The sequence below is a fragment of the Leuresthes tenuis genome, unplaced genomic scaffold, assembly GCF_036924035.1.
Source record: "Leuresthes tenuis unplaced genomic scaffold, fLeuTen1.0.hap1 SCAF_13, whole genome shotgun sequence".
NCBI classification, from domain to species: domain Eukaryota; kingdom Metazoa; phylum Chordata; class Actinopteri; order Atheriniformes; family Atherinopsidae; genus Leuresthes; species Leuresthes tenuis.
Window position 1 is genome coordinate 15,780,452 of NW_027325367.1, and position 19,685 is coordinate 15,800,136.

Below are 19,685 nucleotides of genomic sequence, written 5' to 3' on the forward strand. Positions count from 1 at the left end.
TAGTTCAGCCAGTTCTTTACAACTCTGTTCATAAAAGCAGGTTTAAGATGGTGGACTCACTCAAGGGTGTCACTCTTTAGCCTTATTTGAGATTGATGCACATCAAGTATACACGGTCTCTAGATGGGATATTAAACATTTGACAACATACTGGGAGAGCATCTTAACCATTATTAGGCTCCTGATGAGAATTCCCTGTTCATAGCAAAGAAGAAAAAAAGAGTTAAAATTTCCCGAGATGAGACGAATGCAGCATGATGTGAAGTTGCAGGTAGAGAATGACGAGTAGGAGATTTAAAAAGAAAAAAAGGCTGGATCCTTCTTCTCTGACCTTGAAATCCTTTTAAACCACTGATGAAATCTATGATAGATCGTGTTGTGATGTTCAGTCTACCCTGCAGTAGTTTTGATTCTATAATTGTATTTGTTATAAAGTAACCAAAGCGCCACTGAGTGCTTTCACTGAGGTCAGCGTGTCCATTTAAAGTAATCAAATCAGTAGGCTCACAAAAGACATCACTGTCGACATACTAACTACCCTGTCTCTATAATTGCAGTGGCTGCCTTTGAAATGTGCCCTAAAACGCTTTCACTGAGAGATGACTGAGAGTCAAACTCAATCACGCGTGTATTCACTTATCACTTTAATGAACTCAGATTTGTTTGGACCTCAACGTCTTATCTCATCCCTGCAGTTTTTCACACTCGCAATAAGGCAGAAGGCGCACCAACGGGTTGGTAATTGATTTAAATCAGGGAGTGTCTACAGCTCTGTCTGTATGGCTTTCCGTAAGCTGCTGATAAACAGCAGGGAAATGAAAACACTCGCTGAAAGTAATGCAGTCGGCAGGGTGAACGCTGCCTGTTCTCTGTTCTCCCGCCTTACGCGCACTTGGACTCCTCGTCTCTCCATTCGCGTCTCTGAATCTCCACGCAGCGCCACTCATCTCCCAGTCTCTCCCTTTCAGAGGGTGTTATAAGTTTGCGAAGGCGACAGAAATTCAGTTACTCAGTGGTTTATAGGGATGAGAGTCCTTCCTATTTGTAGAAGAGAGAGATTACCAGGCAGAAAAGGGACTTGTTTGCCCGGATTGATTGGCTTTTTCCACAAATGAGAAAGTCTGAGAGATGTCTTTTCCCGTGGACGACACCGTCAGTATCGCTGCCATAATGCACAGGCAAAAACAAACGAGTCTTTGCATCCTCGCGACAATATCTGGACTGACAAGAACTCAAAGGTAGGGGAGTATTTCATCCATTATGCCTTTTTCTTCTTTCCTTCACAGTTCGCCTATAACAGCGCGCATTTTCCCCTTCTTTGAGAGCAGGAAAACATTATACTTGTCTAATTACTAGAAAGTAAAGTGCCTTTACGCACATCGTACAGTGTCTTTGCGTGTTCGCCAGTAAGTCATTAGAATTAAGTGGCATGTGTGTCGCATTGCATTGTGTCTTATGTGATGGAGGAGGTGGAGGATGCTGTTGATAAAGAAGTCTGCACACAGTTTTCACCTGCGACTGCTGGAGCGAGAAAGCCCATTTCCTTGTCTTCTATTATGTCTGGAAAATCCGTAGGGCACAGTAATTAACTCTTTCTGAGAGCTCTGCACTGTAATGGTGTTGTTTAGTCCACCGCATTTGCTTGGACAAAGAGTGTTTTGTTTTTTTTCTGCATCAAAGAAAATCCTTAAAACGGAGAACAGCTAAATGTGAAAGGTTGCTTCTGTTTGCATGTAAGGTACATTTATCTTTTCTTTGCACACAGGAAGTCTTTCTTGAAGGTGGGGTGTTAGTTGTTTCTTAAAAGGTTTAAAAGCTTGGACAAAAAAAAAAGAAAAGAGAAGGCATGCAGCAGTTAACTCTAACTACTATATCTACTCTAACCTTAAACCGCTTAACAGTAAAATGTACTGATGATACATGATGAGGACTGTTTTTTTGTCCCCAAATGGGAAACAGGTCCTCAGATTGCCGCAACACCCCTGTCCCCATATTATCAGTAATAGAAGTAGCCACACAGAAAGCCATCGATCCCCACCTTCTGCCTTCAATTCTCCCTAAGAGCCTGCAACAATTTGTTTAGTCTGATCACTCTCTAAACTGATCTATCTATCTACCTGTCTATCTATCTATCTATCTATCTGAACACAATCTAAATTCTGGTGTCTTGCCACCTGCTTCTAAACTCTGTGATCAATACACAATGAAGAGAACTTGCCTGCCTTTCACAGACAAAATAAAGAAGTGTACGTGGCTGCTATTGACAGCACCCTCCCATTGCATTATTCAAACAAGAGTGACAGAGATGGTGGATTTACACATCAAGGAGCACTTTAAAGTAGCTCGCAGAGGTGGGAAAAACTGTAGGCAAAGTGTTAAGATGGTAGCTGGACACAGGAGCAGACAGAGTTCCACAGGGGTCCCGCCTACTCTGTGGAAGGGCACTCAGGGTTTAGTGTTTTATCAGCTCTGCAGATAGTCATGCAGACAGAGGGAACAGACTATCAGGAGTGGCTGCTGACACAGGAATAGGCTTCAGATTAAATTCAAGTGGATTATGACATTTTACAGAATGTCCTTTGATGATAATACTTTATAAAAGGATCAGTCATCGCGGTATTAAGCCCATTACTCCTTTAATCATTTTCTGACGCTTAATCTGTCCGTGGACTTTCACGTGCCGAGGACAGGAGTGTATTCGCTGACAAATGTGGTTTGTGATGTACTAGTATTTTAAATAATGAGCTCGAGTGCATTATCCCGATTTATGGTCATCAGTAACTACCTGGTGTTGTCTTATTATGCATATTAGACTGCTTTCTAAAATTAAATTACAGAGAGACGGGGTTGTTGTTGTCGAGGGCAGCGAGCAGTTCTCCACATGCGGCATCCAGGAAACGCTGTGAGAAGCCATGGATGAAATACGCTGGTAAACATGTCAGACAGATAAGACACATTGGTATTCTGCTGCATCTCGCTACGCTGGCCCCAAGGCCTTGTTGATAATACCCGCTTTCTGCTTTAGGGTCAGAGGTTCCGAAGTTGATTGGCAACAAGCTGACACAGGGAAAAAAAAAACTATGCTGACTTGAGTCTAATGGGGTTGAAACACACAGATGTATCTGTGTGGCTGGCATGTTAGCAGTGCCACAGTCTCAGTGTTACCCTTTCACACCCAGACGCTTACAGGTTGTTCTCTAATCTTTGAACCCCTTCTCAGACACCTCTAGACAGCTCTTAAACAGCAGCACTGCAGCACACAGGCCTCTGCTCAAGCCATCTCTGTCGTGCCGAATTGTTTTCCTTGCAGCAATGATTGCTCTGCCTCATTCGCTTTCAGCCATACCTCCCAGCTCTTTATACCTCCCATCCGCTGCTGTCTGCCAACTTGCCCAAATGCAGTCAGCCAGAGAATCACATATAAGTGTGATCTCTCTCTCAACCTCTCTCCTTATCTCTTTGCTGCTCTCTTTCTTTCCTAAACACATCCACCTACTCTTTACACACATATGTTTACTCACAGCCACACATGCACAACATGCAAACGCCTCCAAATAAACGTGCACACTCGCACAAGCATGCAAAACTACGACAGTTTATTTCAGTGATATTCATCCCCGCCGATTCCGAGGCGTCCTGCATTGCTCAGCACTGAAATAGCTTATTCACACTTCAGTTACCATTTGCTAATAAAGGTGGCCCTCTGCACCAACAACAAAGCAGCGTCAAATTTGGAAGCATGACAACACCATAAAGATTTCTCAGTGTGTCTCTAAGAAATGGCATCACAGATAATTTGCTGTCGGCTTGTAGCTTTTGTGCATGCAGGAGCGTTACAGTGGCAAAAGCAGGAAAGTAAAGACCATGAAATAAACTCCTGACATTTTTTTCCCTTCTGTCTGCACACAATCGTCAAGAATGACGAAGCAAAAATAGGTCGTAAAGTTTCATGTAAATGTATCAAATATATTTAGATTTACAAAACAAGACTGAAATATCCAATCTATACACCTATGAGCTCAAGTGAGGCCATCAGTTGTCCGAGAGATGCTCTTACAACATATTTTTAAATCCTCTTTCACATATGCCTTTCAAAGCTGGCCCTGATGTGCCTACATTGGGCATCATGTTATGTGTGAAAGTCAACAGACGGAACAAACGGGTCGAAGTTGATGCGCCGCTGATAGGCATCTGAGCTGGTAAGGGAGGTAGACATGAAGGCGAAACAGGCCTGCCTTGTGTGTGCTTACACACACCAAGCCGGCATCACGTAACTTGCCACTCTAACCAACAACGCTGTTGTCACAACAGATTCCGCAGTGCTGACTTGATTTGTGTAAGGACACAGCGATTGGAGGCTGATCTGCCCATGTTTGGCATGTGTGAATTTTGTAGAAGGACAGCACCTTGTTAACAAGGACAAATTTTTCACTGTAAGGCATAAAGCCTTTTGTGAAAGGCTGACGTCTTTTCTATGCCTAACGGAATTCACTGGCTATAATTAAGAATGCAAACACTTACATATCTAAGGTCTGTCGTAGCGAAAACTAATTCATGAGGTGAAGGGCATTGCCTGCAGACTTGCAAGACAGAATTCTGTTCTAAAATGGATGAACCACCAGCAGACCAACAAAGCAAAAGTGAGTATAAGGCTCCTATGTGGAGGTGGAGAGACCATACAGAAGTACTACAAGCCTTTGTGGTAGAGGGGCCAGACAGAGGCCATATCTCATTAATGGGCGCATGACAAGCCTAATGACACCAGAATGACTCGGACCAAAAAAAATGAACCAAGGAAAACATTTGCCAAGCTTGTATTCCCAAAACAGAATTTAAATTTATAGATCCACTCTGCGTTTTTTTTAAATCTTTTGGTCGTTTCTGGAAGACCAACAACCCATTGTGCGTCCTTGAGGCAGTGTGAGCTACCATTACCTTCTATCAGTTCTAAACAGTGAAGCCAGCAGTTGTTATTTGTCCTTGCAGAGTTACAGGCCTGTGATTATGGTAATTACAGTTTCACCTAATGCAGTGTGGATTTATTGATGCTAAAATGCCATCCTGTGATCTTTTTAATTTAAGTAACTATCCTTTGACATTTGGAAAAAAGAGAAGAAGAAAAAACAAAACAGGAGACAAATGTTGCATGTGTGTCATGTAACATTTGTCCTTCACACCTCAGGAACCAGTTATTAGAAAACTGTACAAATACTAAAAAATAAATCATCCGCATGAGGGAAGTAGCAGCTTATTATCAGTAACAAACTATCCACTTTGCAGCTGGCAGGGGTGCAATATTTCTTTTATTTTTTAGTGAGGTGGATGCCACCTAAGGGCTTAAACCTTAAAGGGTCGGAGAACATCCTGCCCCTCAAGAACAGCAGCAGGATCAAAAGCAGATAGCAACCTCAGCACCTGCTCATCCTTTAGCATATGGTACTTTTATTCAACAAAGCCAAGAACTGCACGAGTGTGACCCCCGAAGCTATACATGGACTAGAAGGAGCACTGATGTGGAACAACATTGTCAGCACATTCAGACGCAGGAGGCCCAGCAGGGAAGAACCTTGAAAACATTGTTGGTTTGTCCAGTGCTTACAAAGCTTTAGGAAATCTGGGAATGTGAGACTTGCATTTTCTTCATGGGATAAAAAACAAAAGAAAATGAGAAGAAAGAAAAGAAAACAGCAGCATAAGGATTCAGTAAAGGAGGAGACACAGAGTATCTAGAAAGGAAGAGGTGATTGCATTTTAAAAACGGGAATAGAAAGAGGATGAGTGAGTAAGCAATGGCAACACAAACCATCAGTAATCTGTCAATCAACTTTCCCCTTGGAACACTGCTTAAGTGAAAGTTTGAGCACCCCTGGTCAAAATTTCCGTTTCTGCAAATTGTTAAACGAGTAGAAGATTAGCTCTTTCCCAAATGGCACGAGGTTGAAGCTGAAACCTTGTTTTTGACATTTCAATTAGGATTAGGGTGACATTTTTTGTGCAATTTTAATTCGAATGGTAGAAAAGAAGTGGCATGCAAACCCAAGAGATATAACCCGTCCGTGACTTTTACCACGGTGTCAGATGTAAAAGTTGCCACGTAAAACTTTAGAAAAACCTCTCAGTGTCATAGAACAGCAGACGAATCAAAATCTAAAACAATGAGAGTCAAAGCTTACAGTGAAATCTAACTTGGAGCCCTTTGAGTAGCTTGTAGGTTTCTCTGTCTTGGGTAAACCAGAGCAAGGATTTTTACCCCAAAATGGGGTGTATTCAAAGGGGAAAAATCTGGAAGTTCATCCCCTCTGGACTGCATGTGAAATACTCACACTCAGTAATATGCATCTGTGGCTGCACTGACTTCCACAACACAGAACAGAGCATCTTGTATTACTTTCCACGACGAAAGAATGCAACCTTCTACTCTGGTAAAAATATAACACAGCTCGATCTTTGTATGGTAAACATACAGCAGTAAGGAGAACATTTCCCTTGTAAAATGACTCAATTCAATGAGCTTATTCTTTATGAATCATCAAGGTATTGGACATGAAGTAATCAAGGGGAAAAGGAACACGTGGATCTTGAATGAGATGATTGGTGTGCAAGTTATTAACCTCTGAGCCAACAATCTATTATCCTTTCCCCATCATCACAACGCCATTTTGCATTACGTCTAATCTTGTTGTCTTCAACTGGAAGTACATTACCTTCAAGCATTTGAAAATGCTGCGTTGAGCCAGCCATACACGATTGGGGTCAGGACCAAGAGAAACAATCTGCTTTTGGCATTTCTATGTAAACCACAGATTAATCAGAGAAAGGTTACGGGGGGGCTGCTGAGAAGCAGAAAATTTGGGGTTACTTTTGCCATGTGGAAATAGGAGAAAAGAAATGTATGATTTGGTTTTGGATGCTTATTATACACAGTATGAATCACAGAGCAACAAAGATCCTTGGATCAGGTAGAAAATTTTGTGTTGATCTTCTGAACCACTAGCTGTGTAAATAGCAACAGTAATACAGGTATTTATAGAGCTAATACTCACGTAAGCTTGTAACAATCTGTCAGAGGTTGTGGCCCTGCGATACACATTTAATTAATGATTATAATTTACATTTATGATGACACATTTGATTTAATTAAGAATTTTAGTCCATGTTGAATTTAAAACCTATTTCAATTCAAAGTCAAGTCAGAAAGCTGCCTTGGTTGTCAAAGAATAACTCTTTTACAGAATCCGCAGTGATGCAGACGCTGAACCCGTCTCTCATGGTGAAGAGAGAACTGATCCGAGTCAAAACTTTCAATTTACCGGTCGATCTACGTTCCAACCCTTCACCTATGGTCTTGAGTAGTGACTGCAGAGATGAGGTTGTGAATATAAATGGCCAAAATGAGCTCCCTTAAAAGGGTAGCTGGACTCAGTGTTAATGACAGTGTGAAGAGCTGAGTCATTCGGGAAGGGCTAAGAGTAGAGTTACTGCTCCTTTGCATAGTAAGGAGCCAGGTGAGGTGCATCAGGCATCAGGCCAGGATGCCTTCCAGACATCTCCACAGGGAGGTGTCTTGCAGACCAAGTACCTGCTGGAGAGATTATATCTCTCAGCAGCCTTAGGAATGCTCCAGGGTCCCTCTGAAAATGCTGGAGGCTGAGGAGAGGGAGGTCTGGGGATCTCTGCTCCAAATGCTGCCTTCTAGGCCCATTCCTGGATACGTGGCATGAAATGGATGCATGAATGGTTGGGTGGGTTAAGCACTGACAGTTATTCCTGTACCTATCTGCAACCTATTGTAGCTTCTATACTAAACTGGCACTGTGAAGAAAATTGAGTCTCATCCTTTTTTCAGCATAACTCGCTGTGGAAGATTACACCCCGTTCAGCTTTATAGGTGAAGTACGCCTCAATTAATCCATATCAGATGCTGATGACACCTAATAAGACGATAACAATGTAATTAGTTGCACAGAAAACCAGACATACAGAAGGATATTGAGACAAGACATTTCAAGTAGACAGAAATGCTACAATTTATTATTGTTGCTACTTGGGAAGTATGATTCTAGAGCGAGGAAGGAAATGATATTTAATGAATTCATCTGTTCTTGACAAAAAGAAAGCTGGAAAAGTTGTTGCTGCTGAGGGAGCGACACCTTAACTTTGATCTGACGTGAGCAAGTGCTGGGTAAACCGTTACCTGCTGGTAGATGTCGAATAGAAATCCTCCAAGTTTTCTGTTGAAGCGAAAAACTCTTACTGTCTGTGTTGCTGTCTGTTTCCTCTGTAGATCTCCAAGTGCTTAATGCCATCTACTCCTTTGTTGAAATAAACACCGGCCACTGAGGAGCCTTTTCGCCCGCCACTCTTCCATCTCTTTGCTGCCACTTAGAAGCTCTTTCCTCCCACCTTTTGATTCCTTTTGCAATGGAGAACCTGAGTGAACTCCAGAACCCACTCTTGGACAAAAACAGCAAGCACATGGTCAACGGTTATGGGGGAGATTTCCCTAATAACAAGTATCAGGAAAACATTATTAATTACTTTGCTGGAGGAGGAGGCGGAGGAGGTGAGGGTGGAGGAGGAGGAAAAGTGAATAACAGCAGTGTGGTGAGCGGAGGCGGTTACAATACCAATGGGAAGATGAAATCGCAGCAGTTTCTTGATGCCACTTCGCTGCATCTGGCAGTGGAGGCCTTCTACAGGCCCAACTTCATCCTGTACAAGGAGGACAGTGGCAGCATCAAGGCCAAGGAATACAAAAGCGAATGCTGTGAGACCACCTTCACAGAAAAGAAGGAAAAGGAGGTATCCGGCACTGCAGGAGCAGACACATCTGGCACGGAGGATCCTCATACCAAGCTGCTGGAGGACGCCGAGCACGTGAAGATCCAAACAGTTTCCTATGAGGTGGAGGAGGAGGAGTATGTGGAGTATGAGGTAAGAAAGCAAGAATTTGTGCTAATTAGACTTTGGAAAGTAGGTGAGATCAGTTGCATAAAGGTACTTTAATATTCAGTGTCAAACTGGATTTTTTTAGTACTTAATCTTGAGTTTTTATCCAATTGCCATCATCCTAATCAGACTTTAGGCACTAATACTTATACAGATATAAGTATTTGCAGATTAATTGGGTTTAGTGTAGTAACAGTCATGCTGCGTTCCATTTGCCTCTGAAGTCAAAACTTGGAACTGGAAATGACATCACTCCTCAGTTGACCAAGCTAACATTAACAACACAAGCTGATAATGCATTTTTGCACCATGTCGATGTGTTAACTGATAGGGATTGAAAAATGCTTTGTATGTGACTGATTTCATGGGAGAAAGAAACAGTTTATTACTACAGCTATCAACACTTTTTATATGAGTGGTGGCCATTTTGGATTTTGATGCTGGGGTTCCTCCAACTTTTCGAGTTGGAATTTCAACTATGAGGGGAGCATTACAGTTGATTTCTCCTTTCGGGAACTTGAAAATTCCAATTTCCGTGTTCAAATTGAACCCACCATCAGGTCCATTATCAGGCGGATAATCCAGCAAATACAATTTTGCGTACTTGTCATGTATTTATATTAAATGAAGGCAAGCTTGCTTGCATTCCTGTGGTGTGTGTACACTTATATCATCACATTAAAGGATCAGGCTCAACTCCTTTGTCTGAGTGACATTTTATTAGGCGCAAATCCCATTTGATCCACTGACCCTGCCCTCAATTCCCAACTCTGCTAAAATTCATTTTTAGATCATAATAAATCACCCGTCCCTGCCTCACACAATGATGTGAAGTGCTACAGTACCACTGCATAAGCTACAGTATTTTCACTCTCAACACGCACAGCCAATAGCACAAAGCACTCCAAAGGATTTAGAGGATTGGACCGGCAGAATTGGGAGCTAAGAGCCGATCAGTGTCCTGTAACACCTAACGGACTGGCTGCCACACACCAAAGTCGGCTAGAATTAGCCTGGATAACTGTGATAGATATGTAGCTGCAGAAATGCAATGTGACGTGTGCATTCAGGTTCGAGGCTCACTCATTACATTCCACGTTATGACCAAAGAAAAATTCACATCCACGGTTCTTTACTAACTTTAACTCCCTTGGCTGTGCTCATCCATGGAGAATTAGATCAGAAAAGCTTTGATGTGTAGATGCCAAAGAGCAAATAACCTGCACATTTTTCTGATGGGAGAATTTCCTCCCATTCTAATCGCTCAGTTGTGAGTGTGCACACCCAAAGAGAACAGTTGAGGCATGCACAATTTCTGCACAGACTACTGCCGGATCCTTTTACCCGTTCAAAGGTTAAGTTACCACATTACCATAATGCTTGTGTTTTTTCACACATTTTCCGTTCAGAAATGAACAAGTGCATAAAAATAGTCTCATCGGGCCGCAAAGCTAGTTTCGAGATGTAAAGAGGAGAATACACAGTGGGACTCATTATGTAGTCTCCCAACAAGACAATTGAGACCACAAAATGCGTGGTGTCTCTTAACTTTCCTGCCCACAGTCTGACACAGTGAAAGGCTTTAGACTAGAAAGTCTTTCTGTTGCCATGCACCGACTGGTTGACGTTCAGTCTTGGAAACAATGCCGTACAAGACGTATTCATGAGTTTTATGAAAGTCAGTGCACCTAAAGAATATAGTTTTGTCAATTTTAAAGGCCATAAAATGAATTAGATTAAATCTGCAGCGTTAATATTTTCTCTTCCCCTTCTGGCAGCGAGAGTAAATATAATGTCTGTCCTTGCAATCAATTGCCTTCTTATGAAGTCCATCTTCTCAATGCCAAGTTTTGTTTTCACCCTGAATATCAGCAACTTTTCTTGGACGCCTCTTAGGTCTTTCTGTCAGAGACTTTGCAAAACTCTACAGTTTTTACATAGTTTACTTTGCCTCCCTCGCTTCTCTCCTCAGCTCTGGCAAACCCATCATGGGTGATGACATTAAAGTTGTCACTCCCGGCTCACCAGCGTTAGATTGTGGCTGCAGCCAGAGATTTATTTTGCTGACAGGCTACATCAGTGCTGTGTGATTTTGTTTGGCAAGGGTGTGAATGTGATGGAGGTTTATTTGTACATCTGGGACATTGTAAGTCCAACACTCCAGGTTTGAAAGTACCCAGTTCTGATTAAAACAGACAATGTGTAGCCTTATGTGTAAAACAGTGTCCAGAAGGCTTAGCATGAGCAGTGTGTTTACAAAACAGCATCAGCTCCAGTGTGCCGTATATATATCTATTAGGGCTGCATGATATCTAAAGTTTGGACAAATAGTCTATTTTGCTTAGTAACCTACTTCACAGAGTGAAATGACCCGGAAGTATCTGATTTGCAGCCAAAATAAGAGCTCTTTGAATGAAGGACAGGAGCTCCATGGTGCTTCCTTTAAATCTCATTTAGCATAAGATACCTTTGACCATCCCTTTTTGAAAGAAAGGAGATAATTCACTCACTCACCAGTTCCCCACAGTATTTCTGCTCTTTGCTTTGTTGTCAGATCCTTGCTGTTGCTGTCTTCGCTTGGTTAGTCGCTGTTGTTTGTTTCATCGCTTGTCTGTTTTCACCATCAGGTTTGTCTGTAATTAATTTTTTGTTTTCACAGTTTAGTTTGGGGTTCTGCAGCTCTGCCGCATCTTCAGTTTCTGTAGTAGCCTCTGATTTGCTGTCTGCATTCGGGTCCTCTTCTTTCCGCCACCACCAAATCGTAACACTTAAAGCTGCCTTCCTGTATCTCCTTTTATGTTTCAATGTAAGAATCTTTTCATTTTTTCAGTGTTGTGCAACTCTAGGATGTATTCTGGCACTGTATGGAGCTATACAAGAGGTTGGCTGTGTTTAGGAAACGTTTTAGTCAAACCAAATGTAAAAAGTTGATTAAGACGTAACAGTTTATTCTTTTTCTGTGTCAAAGTTCAGATGGCCTCTCTTATTTTTGGAAGGATAAGCTAAGAATTTGCTTTGTTTCAGTGAGTGCAAAATACTGTATCTCTCCCTTAAAGCCTTCAGTTGAAAATGCTGGCGCACAATAGAGATGAAATGATAAATAAGTCCAGTTCTTCGTAGTTACTCGGTGGTGACGTGTAATTGTCTGCTTGGTGGAAGAACGTTTGAGGAGAGGATGACAGCTGCGGCGCAGTGATGCCTCATGTTTTTACTCAAATTGTGAGTAAAAACTCACAACAGTGTTGTGAGTTGGTGGGTTTCAAGGAACTGTCAGCTTGTGAGCAGTGATACCTAAGATGAGTGTGTATGATGGTGATATGTCACAAAATAAACTGTGGAAGAACATATTTTTTTTTGTATATTAACCCTGCAGTCATGCAAACTTTATCACCCAAAGTGAGTTATTTAAAAAAAAAAAAACTTTGTTTGCATGAGCATTAAAAAGTAACACAGCCACAAAGTCAGCTCAAAGTTGTGTTTGACTTTGCTGAATTTCTTGACCTACGGCTTTGCACCGCTGACCGGTTTCAAGCTGGGTTGACAGTGCCTGGAACAGAGTCCTCAAGGGTCTAAATGAAAGAAGCTATTATAGCTAATTAGTGGCCACACTACTCCACTGAAGCATAACCTGAAACACCGTAAGAGCTTGTGGGGATTCATGAGACCCCATTCAGAAATAGAGATGGATGGATGGATGGATGGATGATAAATGAGCTAATTAGTTTGCTTACTGACAGCACCATTCGGCATTTCCAAATCAATAAGGACATTAACAAAAACGAATGTCTGACTCTGCATCTCAAATGATTTTTTTGAAGTGTTGAATTAATCTATCTCGTCTCTTTCTATTTGTATGCAGCTCCTCCTCAGTGAGCTGCATTGATTTGATAAAGGAATCAGCAAGGTGTAATGGCTTCTGGCTGATTCAGCTCAAAAGTATGCAACAAGAAGAAAGTTTGTCTCCAAATATGTTTGCTTTCAACCAGCGTACTGCGTTGCTGAATGGGCTTCTTGTCCGTGATCATCATGATCCAGGGATGAGGAATGACTCAGGAAACATTATATATATATATATATATATATATATATGAAATATTTCTGAGAGGTTTTAATCTACTCAGGCTCATACAGTATCAAATATTCATCATTTCATCCCATTTCCCCTAATACTTCCAGCTCATGTAATTGTCTGTAAAAAAAAAAAAAAAAATCATGTGTCTGCTTGAAATTGATGCCAGAAAGGTGATGAGTCTGCAATAAGTTCATTAATGACTTACAATTTAAGATGTAAACATAATCAAACACCAACACACATTATGACCTCAGTCATAAAGACAAATTATCACATTTTGACATCAATTAAAGGTGAAGATGTAAGTGTTGGATTGGATTACACCAGACTTCACAGGAGTTCTTTTTAAACTGAGTGTTTTCACAGAGATATTGTGCTGTATCTGTGGAAAAAGGGACACAACTGCAATACGGCAGTTGCTGGCCTTTACTTGTTAATACTGAGCAAATAAACTGTAAGGTAGGGTATACAATTCATAAGCTTACCCAAACAAGACACCACCTATTCAGTAGGCCTTTCAATATTCTGTCAAGCGGAGCTTTCAAGTTGGTTTGCGCAGGCAGCTTAGCCGAGTCGGGTAGTTTATAAGCAGTTCATTGACAGCTGCAGTATCCTGTGGGGTGTGTGGATTGCAGTCTGATTGCTTGTGATGTCCTCTCAGAAAGCTTCGCTCTTAAGTGGACCATGTGTTATGTCAAGTTGGACATGAGGTCATTTTTGATCAAGTTTTGAAAAGTCTGGACTATCTTACAAATAGAGTTGGCATGGCTCTGTTAGGAGCGCTTTCAGTTTGCAAATCAAACCGTGTCTTAGTACGGTGACGTGTTACACTGTGAAGACTCACCCTAACACAAACATGCCAAGTTCTCACTGTGGCTGCCTCTACCACATGCCTCTGTAACTTGCAAGAAAACCGAAAAGTGCATCAGTTACATCTTCAGTGGGCACTTCAACCTTCAAGATCGGTATTGTACCAAAACTCACATATCCACTCTTAACTTATTAAGACCAAGTCCTAAATAAACCCTGGTGCCCTAAACCTACTTCTTGTTAAACATCAATGCTTTTATGCTCATCAAGTTCTACTCATCCAAAATAGCCAGAAGAATTTAAACATTCCTACAAAATGAATGCTTGAGTCCTAAGAGGATAAAAAAACACTGAATATAATATTACAAAGTATGTCATACGTTTTAAATTAACTTAAAAATATCACTAAACGATGAAAGATTAATGTAATATCTACCAATTATTTTTATGTTGACAAGGAATAACACTATAAAATTTTTTTGAAATTTTCTGAAACTATTTTTATCCATCTGATAAAAATACAGTCAGGATACTTCAAAAAGTCAGCTCAGATGATGTTGCGGGATCTGTGGCTAAACAGATCTCATGTTTTTGACATAACGACGTCCACTTTCCACATCTCACTGCAGATAATTTGACCATAAATGCTCTTAAGGAGGTATTACTCCTGCATTACTCTTCCACCGGGCTGAAAATACATGGTTTGGGTTACAAGCAATGAACACGATCAGGTACAGATGTTACAAAAACAGTTATGTTTTGTTATGTTCTGTTTTTATACGTTTTACACGTATAAAACAGCCTGGGGATGCATTAACATCTCACACCTTACAACCATGGATTTTTACACTGCTTTGTTCTGGAGATGTGGACAATTGTACTGATTACGTGTTTTCAGGTTCTTTTATGGAGGACCAAAAAATACTGGGCCCACTCTGTGTGGAGTTTGCATGTTCTTCCTGTGCATGGGAAGGTTCTCTTTAATCGCTTCAGCTTCTTCCCGCAGCTCAAAAACGTGCATGTTCGGGTAATTGGTGACTCTAAATTGATGGTGGGAGTAAGTGTGAGCATGCGTTGTTGTGTTTCTCTGTGTTGGCCCTGCGACTATTCTTTTTTTTCAAAATTGTTCAACAGTATGAGCGGTACATCTGCTGTAAGATCAGATTTTTTATAAATTTGCAATAGATATCATGACCACACATAAATGTTAATTTGTCCATCAGTTGCACAACCCAACGGTTTAACCCAAGCTGTGATCCTTAATCAACAACGACAAAAGAAGTGCGAGGAGTACATGCTCCTATTCAGAATAGGTGCTGTTGAGGGCTTTAATGGAGGGGTGGGGAAAAGGCTTATGTCTGCTTCGTAGGGACCCCATTCTGCCTGCTTTAAACGAAGAGCTGATACACAAAATGAAACATGATTTTTGAGCCTCTCTAATCACATTTTGTTGGAAAAAAAGCATTGGGATAATAACTGTCTTCTTTTGATTTTCAGGGCTGTCTCTTTACGCCTGGTGATCTGAGTCTGTGACTCATCTGGCAGGTTGCCAAACCATGGAAAGATATGGTATTGTAGGAGGGTTTTTATAACAGCATGATGGCTCGCAACAAAGATTCTGTACTCGCTGAGGAGCAGTCACCATCTCATGTGTTTCTGTTTTGTTTTGAGAATAAAATTGTATTCTCGATGGCAGACGACATATGCCAGTGTTGACAGCATAAGCCCAAGAATGGCAGCATTATCAGGTTGGTGCATTAATTCGTATAGAAGAGAACAGCACCAACAGTCGAGGGCTGAGACACAGTTCTGTTCACCCAAACACGAGAGCGAGGAATAGGTAGTACCCTTTTGTAACAAAGAAATTAATTAGTAGCTAAATATTGTATGATTCTCTTTCTGATATAGGATTTTAGCTGCTCTACAGTCCTGGGACTGTAGTTTTGTGTTGATAATAATGCGCCAAATCAAAACATCTAAATCGAGTCGATTCGAGTAGATCTGTGTAGGTTCTTATAGAAAAGAGCCATAAGGTGCTCGTTTTTTATACCCAATCATGTTACTATGTATCTCCAGCAGTTTCTCTTTAGTACCCCCATTAGTGACCCATCTTTTTAAAACGTGTTGCTGCTGTCATAGTCAAGATGAGCTAACGTTTTTCTCGAAATAGCTAAATATCGCACTTTCAGCATTTTGATATGCCTTCTTTGCTCTAATGTTGATATAGTATTAGTTCATTTGATTTCCAAATCTTGCCTTCTGTTTTTTTTTTCTATTTTGAGCATCCAAACTTTTTTTTTTTAATTTTTAATTGTGGTTATATTTTATGAATCTCACAGACTCTTGAACCATGTGCACAAAGGCAGGCATCATTCCTGCCACAAAAGTTAGCCATTCACAGACCAGTTTAGACATTCAGTCAAGTCTTGCACCCACTTCACCTCTCATTAAACCTGCCAGCGAGAGGCGCTGTGCTTTATCCACTTGTGTCACGTTGGCGAGGTTCTCCATCACCAGAGCAGCTGTTTTCATGCACAACAGCTAACATGCTGCTGTGGCTATTTATAGCACTAATTCCCCACATATGATCCATCATCGCAGCCGTACCTCAGTCATCACTGTTAAGCATTAAGTTGATCCGTGACTGACTCATTGGAAACAGACTATGTAGTTTAATAGTTAAGAATAAAAAATGCTAGAAAGTGGTAATAATAACAATAGTACTACTAATAATAATATGATCATTTTAAAAGTTAAAAAGTTATCTTTGTTATTGCGTATCCTTTTGTGACTGTTTTTTCTTGATACACATATACACTTGGTATTGTATATGCTGCGAGAAATGGTGTAAAACAAGATTACAGCGCCTCCACTTCATATTAAGACTAATATAATATATATATATATATATATATAATATAATAAGAGATTAACTTCAGGCAGTGCAGTGTTCTTGCTTTGCCTTTTCTTTAACTCGCTGATATTGCTGTTGTTTCTGCCACTCGTCAAACAGAGACAAAGAGAGGAAATGCTGCAGTGGAATGAAGTGGTCTGCAATTTATTTTCAAAAGGAAGAGTTTAAAAGATGTTAGGCCATGAAATAAAGCTCAAATTCGCCAATTATCAAAGTGCATATGTAAATTACTTTCAGCCTCCGAGGACAATCGGCAAACCATAAAGGAAATTTCTTCAAGGAGAGAAGAAATGCCTGATGAGAGGCATCCGTTTACTGTTTTAAAAGTGGAAATCATTGTGATTTAATGTTGCATTCATTTGTTTTTGTTTTTTTAAATGCTTTTGAAACTTGAGGGAGCAAACCTTTTTTCAGCAATCAGCTCTTTTTGAGCTTCAGTCACATGATCTCTTCAGAACATTTCTTCGAAAGTCTTTTCACGTCTCGCAGCTCCACAGAACAAATGACCTTTATTAGTTCCCTTTATTGCTTTTGTTTAATGTTTCCCTTTACATGATTTCTCTGTTTTATAAGAAATCTATCTGTTCTTGTCTTTATGTAACATCACTCTCAGCCTTTCGCACATTATCTTTTCATGAAGTTGCATTCATGGAGCAATAGAAGTGCCGCTAAACAGAATACAAATGAATTTATAAATAATAGAATATAAAGAAGTAAAAGAGTAATGTTTCAGCTTATTTCCATATTTTTACATCAGTATTCTTTTTTGCATGTGTATTTTTTTAAGTTTTTTTAATTTTCTTATCTAGATTAGTTACACAGAATATATTATACTAGATAAATATACTGTATAAGAAAAATAAATTATTCCTCAATGTTTTTTAATTGTATTTATACAACAGGATACAGTCTACATACTTTAATTTGCTCATTTTGATATTTCCTCATTTATTTTCTTAATGCTTGATTTCAGTAAATCCTTCAGGGATGCACTGCTCTGCACTATACAAGATTAAAAAAAGTTTTACTTTTAGATGTCAACAAGCTTAACACTTTGAGATCTCTGCTCTAGAATACCAAGCTAGTCTCTCCTGCCTCCTCGTATAGCCTCAGCTTTAACACCGGCGGTCTGCCAAATGAATCCCTCCCACTTTAGTCTCAGTGCTCGCTGGCAGGTGAGACCATGTGGACCATAAGCCAGCCTCACTTAAGAAAGCATTTCTATTAAATTGCTGCTTTTCAGGAGCCTGGACATGCAGCAGGGTTTGCTTACAGTGACTCCTGTTATGCTGACTAATTTGAATGCAATACATAAAATTTTAAATCTAGACTAGAGCAGTGAAATTTTATACCACGAGAGGATTTATGTTAGTGTGATTTTGCAAAATGTTGCTCTCATTGCATATAAATTGATGACTGATCATTAACAGGTAGCACATTTTGAACCATGGGCAAAAATCTGCTTTAGTGATTCAGCTGTCAGACAACATAATCAGTATTATGTCAGAGGCAGCCACTAAACATAGCGCACTCAGAGATCTATACCTAAAATTGGCAGCTTATTATGTGGGAACGCAATCCTGAATACTAAGTTGAAGCGAGGAGACTTGACCTGTTGGTCTTTGTTGTGTCGGGTAAATATTCACATGCTGTTTTCCCATTGCATGGTAGAGCTGGACTGGACTCCACTCACCAGGTTGTCTTCTCTGTTTGGTTATCTCTGGGCAGAACTGCTGTGACCCAGAGACAGGAAGCAAAACTTTCATGCTCGTTGGCATCGCATTGTGGATGCTTGGGTCTCTGTGGAAGTGTCAAATGTCTTTTAAAAGTGAAAAGTGCACACTTTGTCTCCCACCCGGGGTCAGCAAAGGAAAAGCAAATGTAAATTTGTGCTCTCGGTCTGTCAGATTAGTAACTCGCGCCGACATGTGTGGAAAACTATTTGCATACATTTGCATGCGACTTCACATGGAGTGAAGCTGGTGTTTGTGCTCCGCACTGTTGCCCCTTTGCATTTTGGTTGTTTATTTGAGCATGTTTTGCAACCTTGTCCAAAGTGGTACTAAAAAGTACAAAGTATTTTTTAAAATGGGGGTAAAAACGTGCGCCGACTTAAATCAAGTTGGCACCTTTAGTTTTAAAGTTCCAGCAGGAATTTTTGTGCCTGTGCCAGACAGACTGAGGTCCGACTGACTGTAAAGCCTTCATTTCTGCAAGTAGTTGTCTGAGATTTAGGAGTGAAGTGGAATTGATGATCCTTTTTATTGGTTAAGCAATATTAACCAGTTCCCATTCCGAATCCCTTTTTTTCCACTAGTAGTTGGTTCTTTTGACTAGAAATTCTTCAATATTATGATATGAAATGGCTATCTAACAGAAACATTTTCCTCAGTTTCTTGCTCCAGTGAGGAGCTAACAGTAAATATCCCTGCTTATGTATTCTCTTATTAAAGTGAGATTTTCTTCCAATTTGCAACAAACTTGGTTTTGTTTAGTCGTGTCAGCACATTTTCTTTGAAAATAACAGTTACAGGTCTATCAGTGCCTGAGCAGACTCTCTAACATAAAGCAGACTCATAAAATGATTCAACAAAATTGAAGATGCAGGGTGATTTTTATTGGCTTTGGTTTATTTTCATATGTTTGTGTGCCATTAATCATTGTGCATCAGTGATGAAGAGCTCCAGGAGCTGGTTTGACCAGTGTCGACACACTTCATTGAACATGGTGAATCTTATAAAACTTGAAAAGGTGCTTGTTATAATAAGAAACTACATCATAATTTGCTACTTTTTTATTGACTTGATCCTTTAGTTTTAGTTTCATGTTTCAGTTTTTGGTTGTGTTTCACTTCAAATTGATTTGGAAACACTATTGTCCCCCTAAAAATGCAAAGACTGTGTTAATAATGCAAGCCACATTTCCAAATGGCATATTAAT

General features: G+C 40.3%; 1 protein-coding gene across 1 annotated transcript in view; it reads left to right on the forward strand.

Moving 5' to 3' along the window:
* Positions 1 to 850: 850 nt before the first annotated feature.
* syndig1l (synapse differentiation inducing 1-like) overlaps positions 851 to 19,685 on the forward strand; it is a 39,273-nt gene continuing 20,438 nt past the window's right edge. Inside the window, exons 1-2 of the mRNA XM_072362751.1 lie at positions 851 to 1,238; positions 8,285 to 8,934. Coding sequence (XP_072218852.1) covers positions 8,422 to 8,934 — 513 coding nt within the window. The 5' untranslated portion in view covers positions 851 to 1,238; positions 8,285 to 8,421. The remainder of the gene's footprint in view (positions 1,239 to 8,284; positions 8,935 to 19,685) is intronic.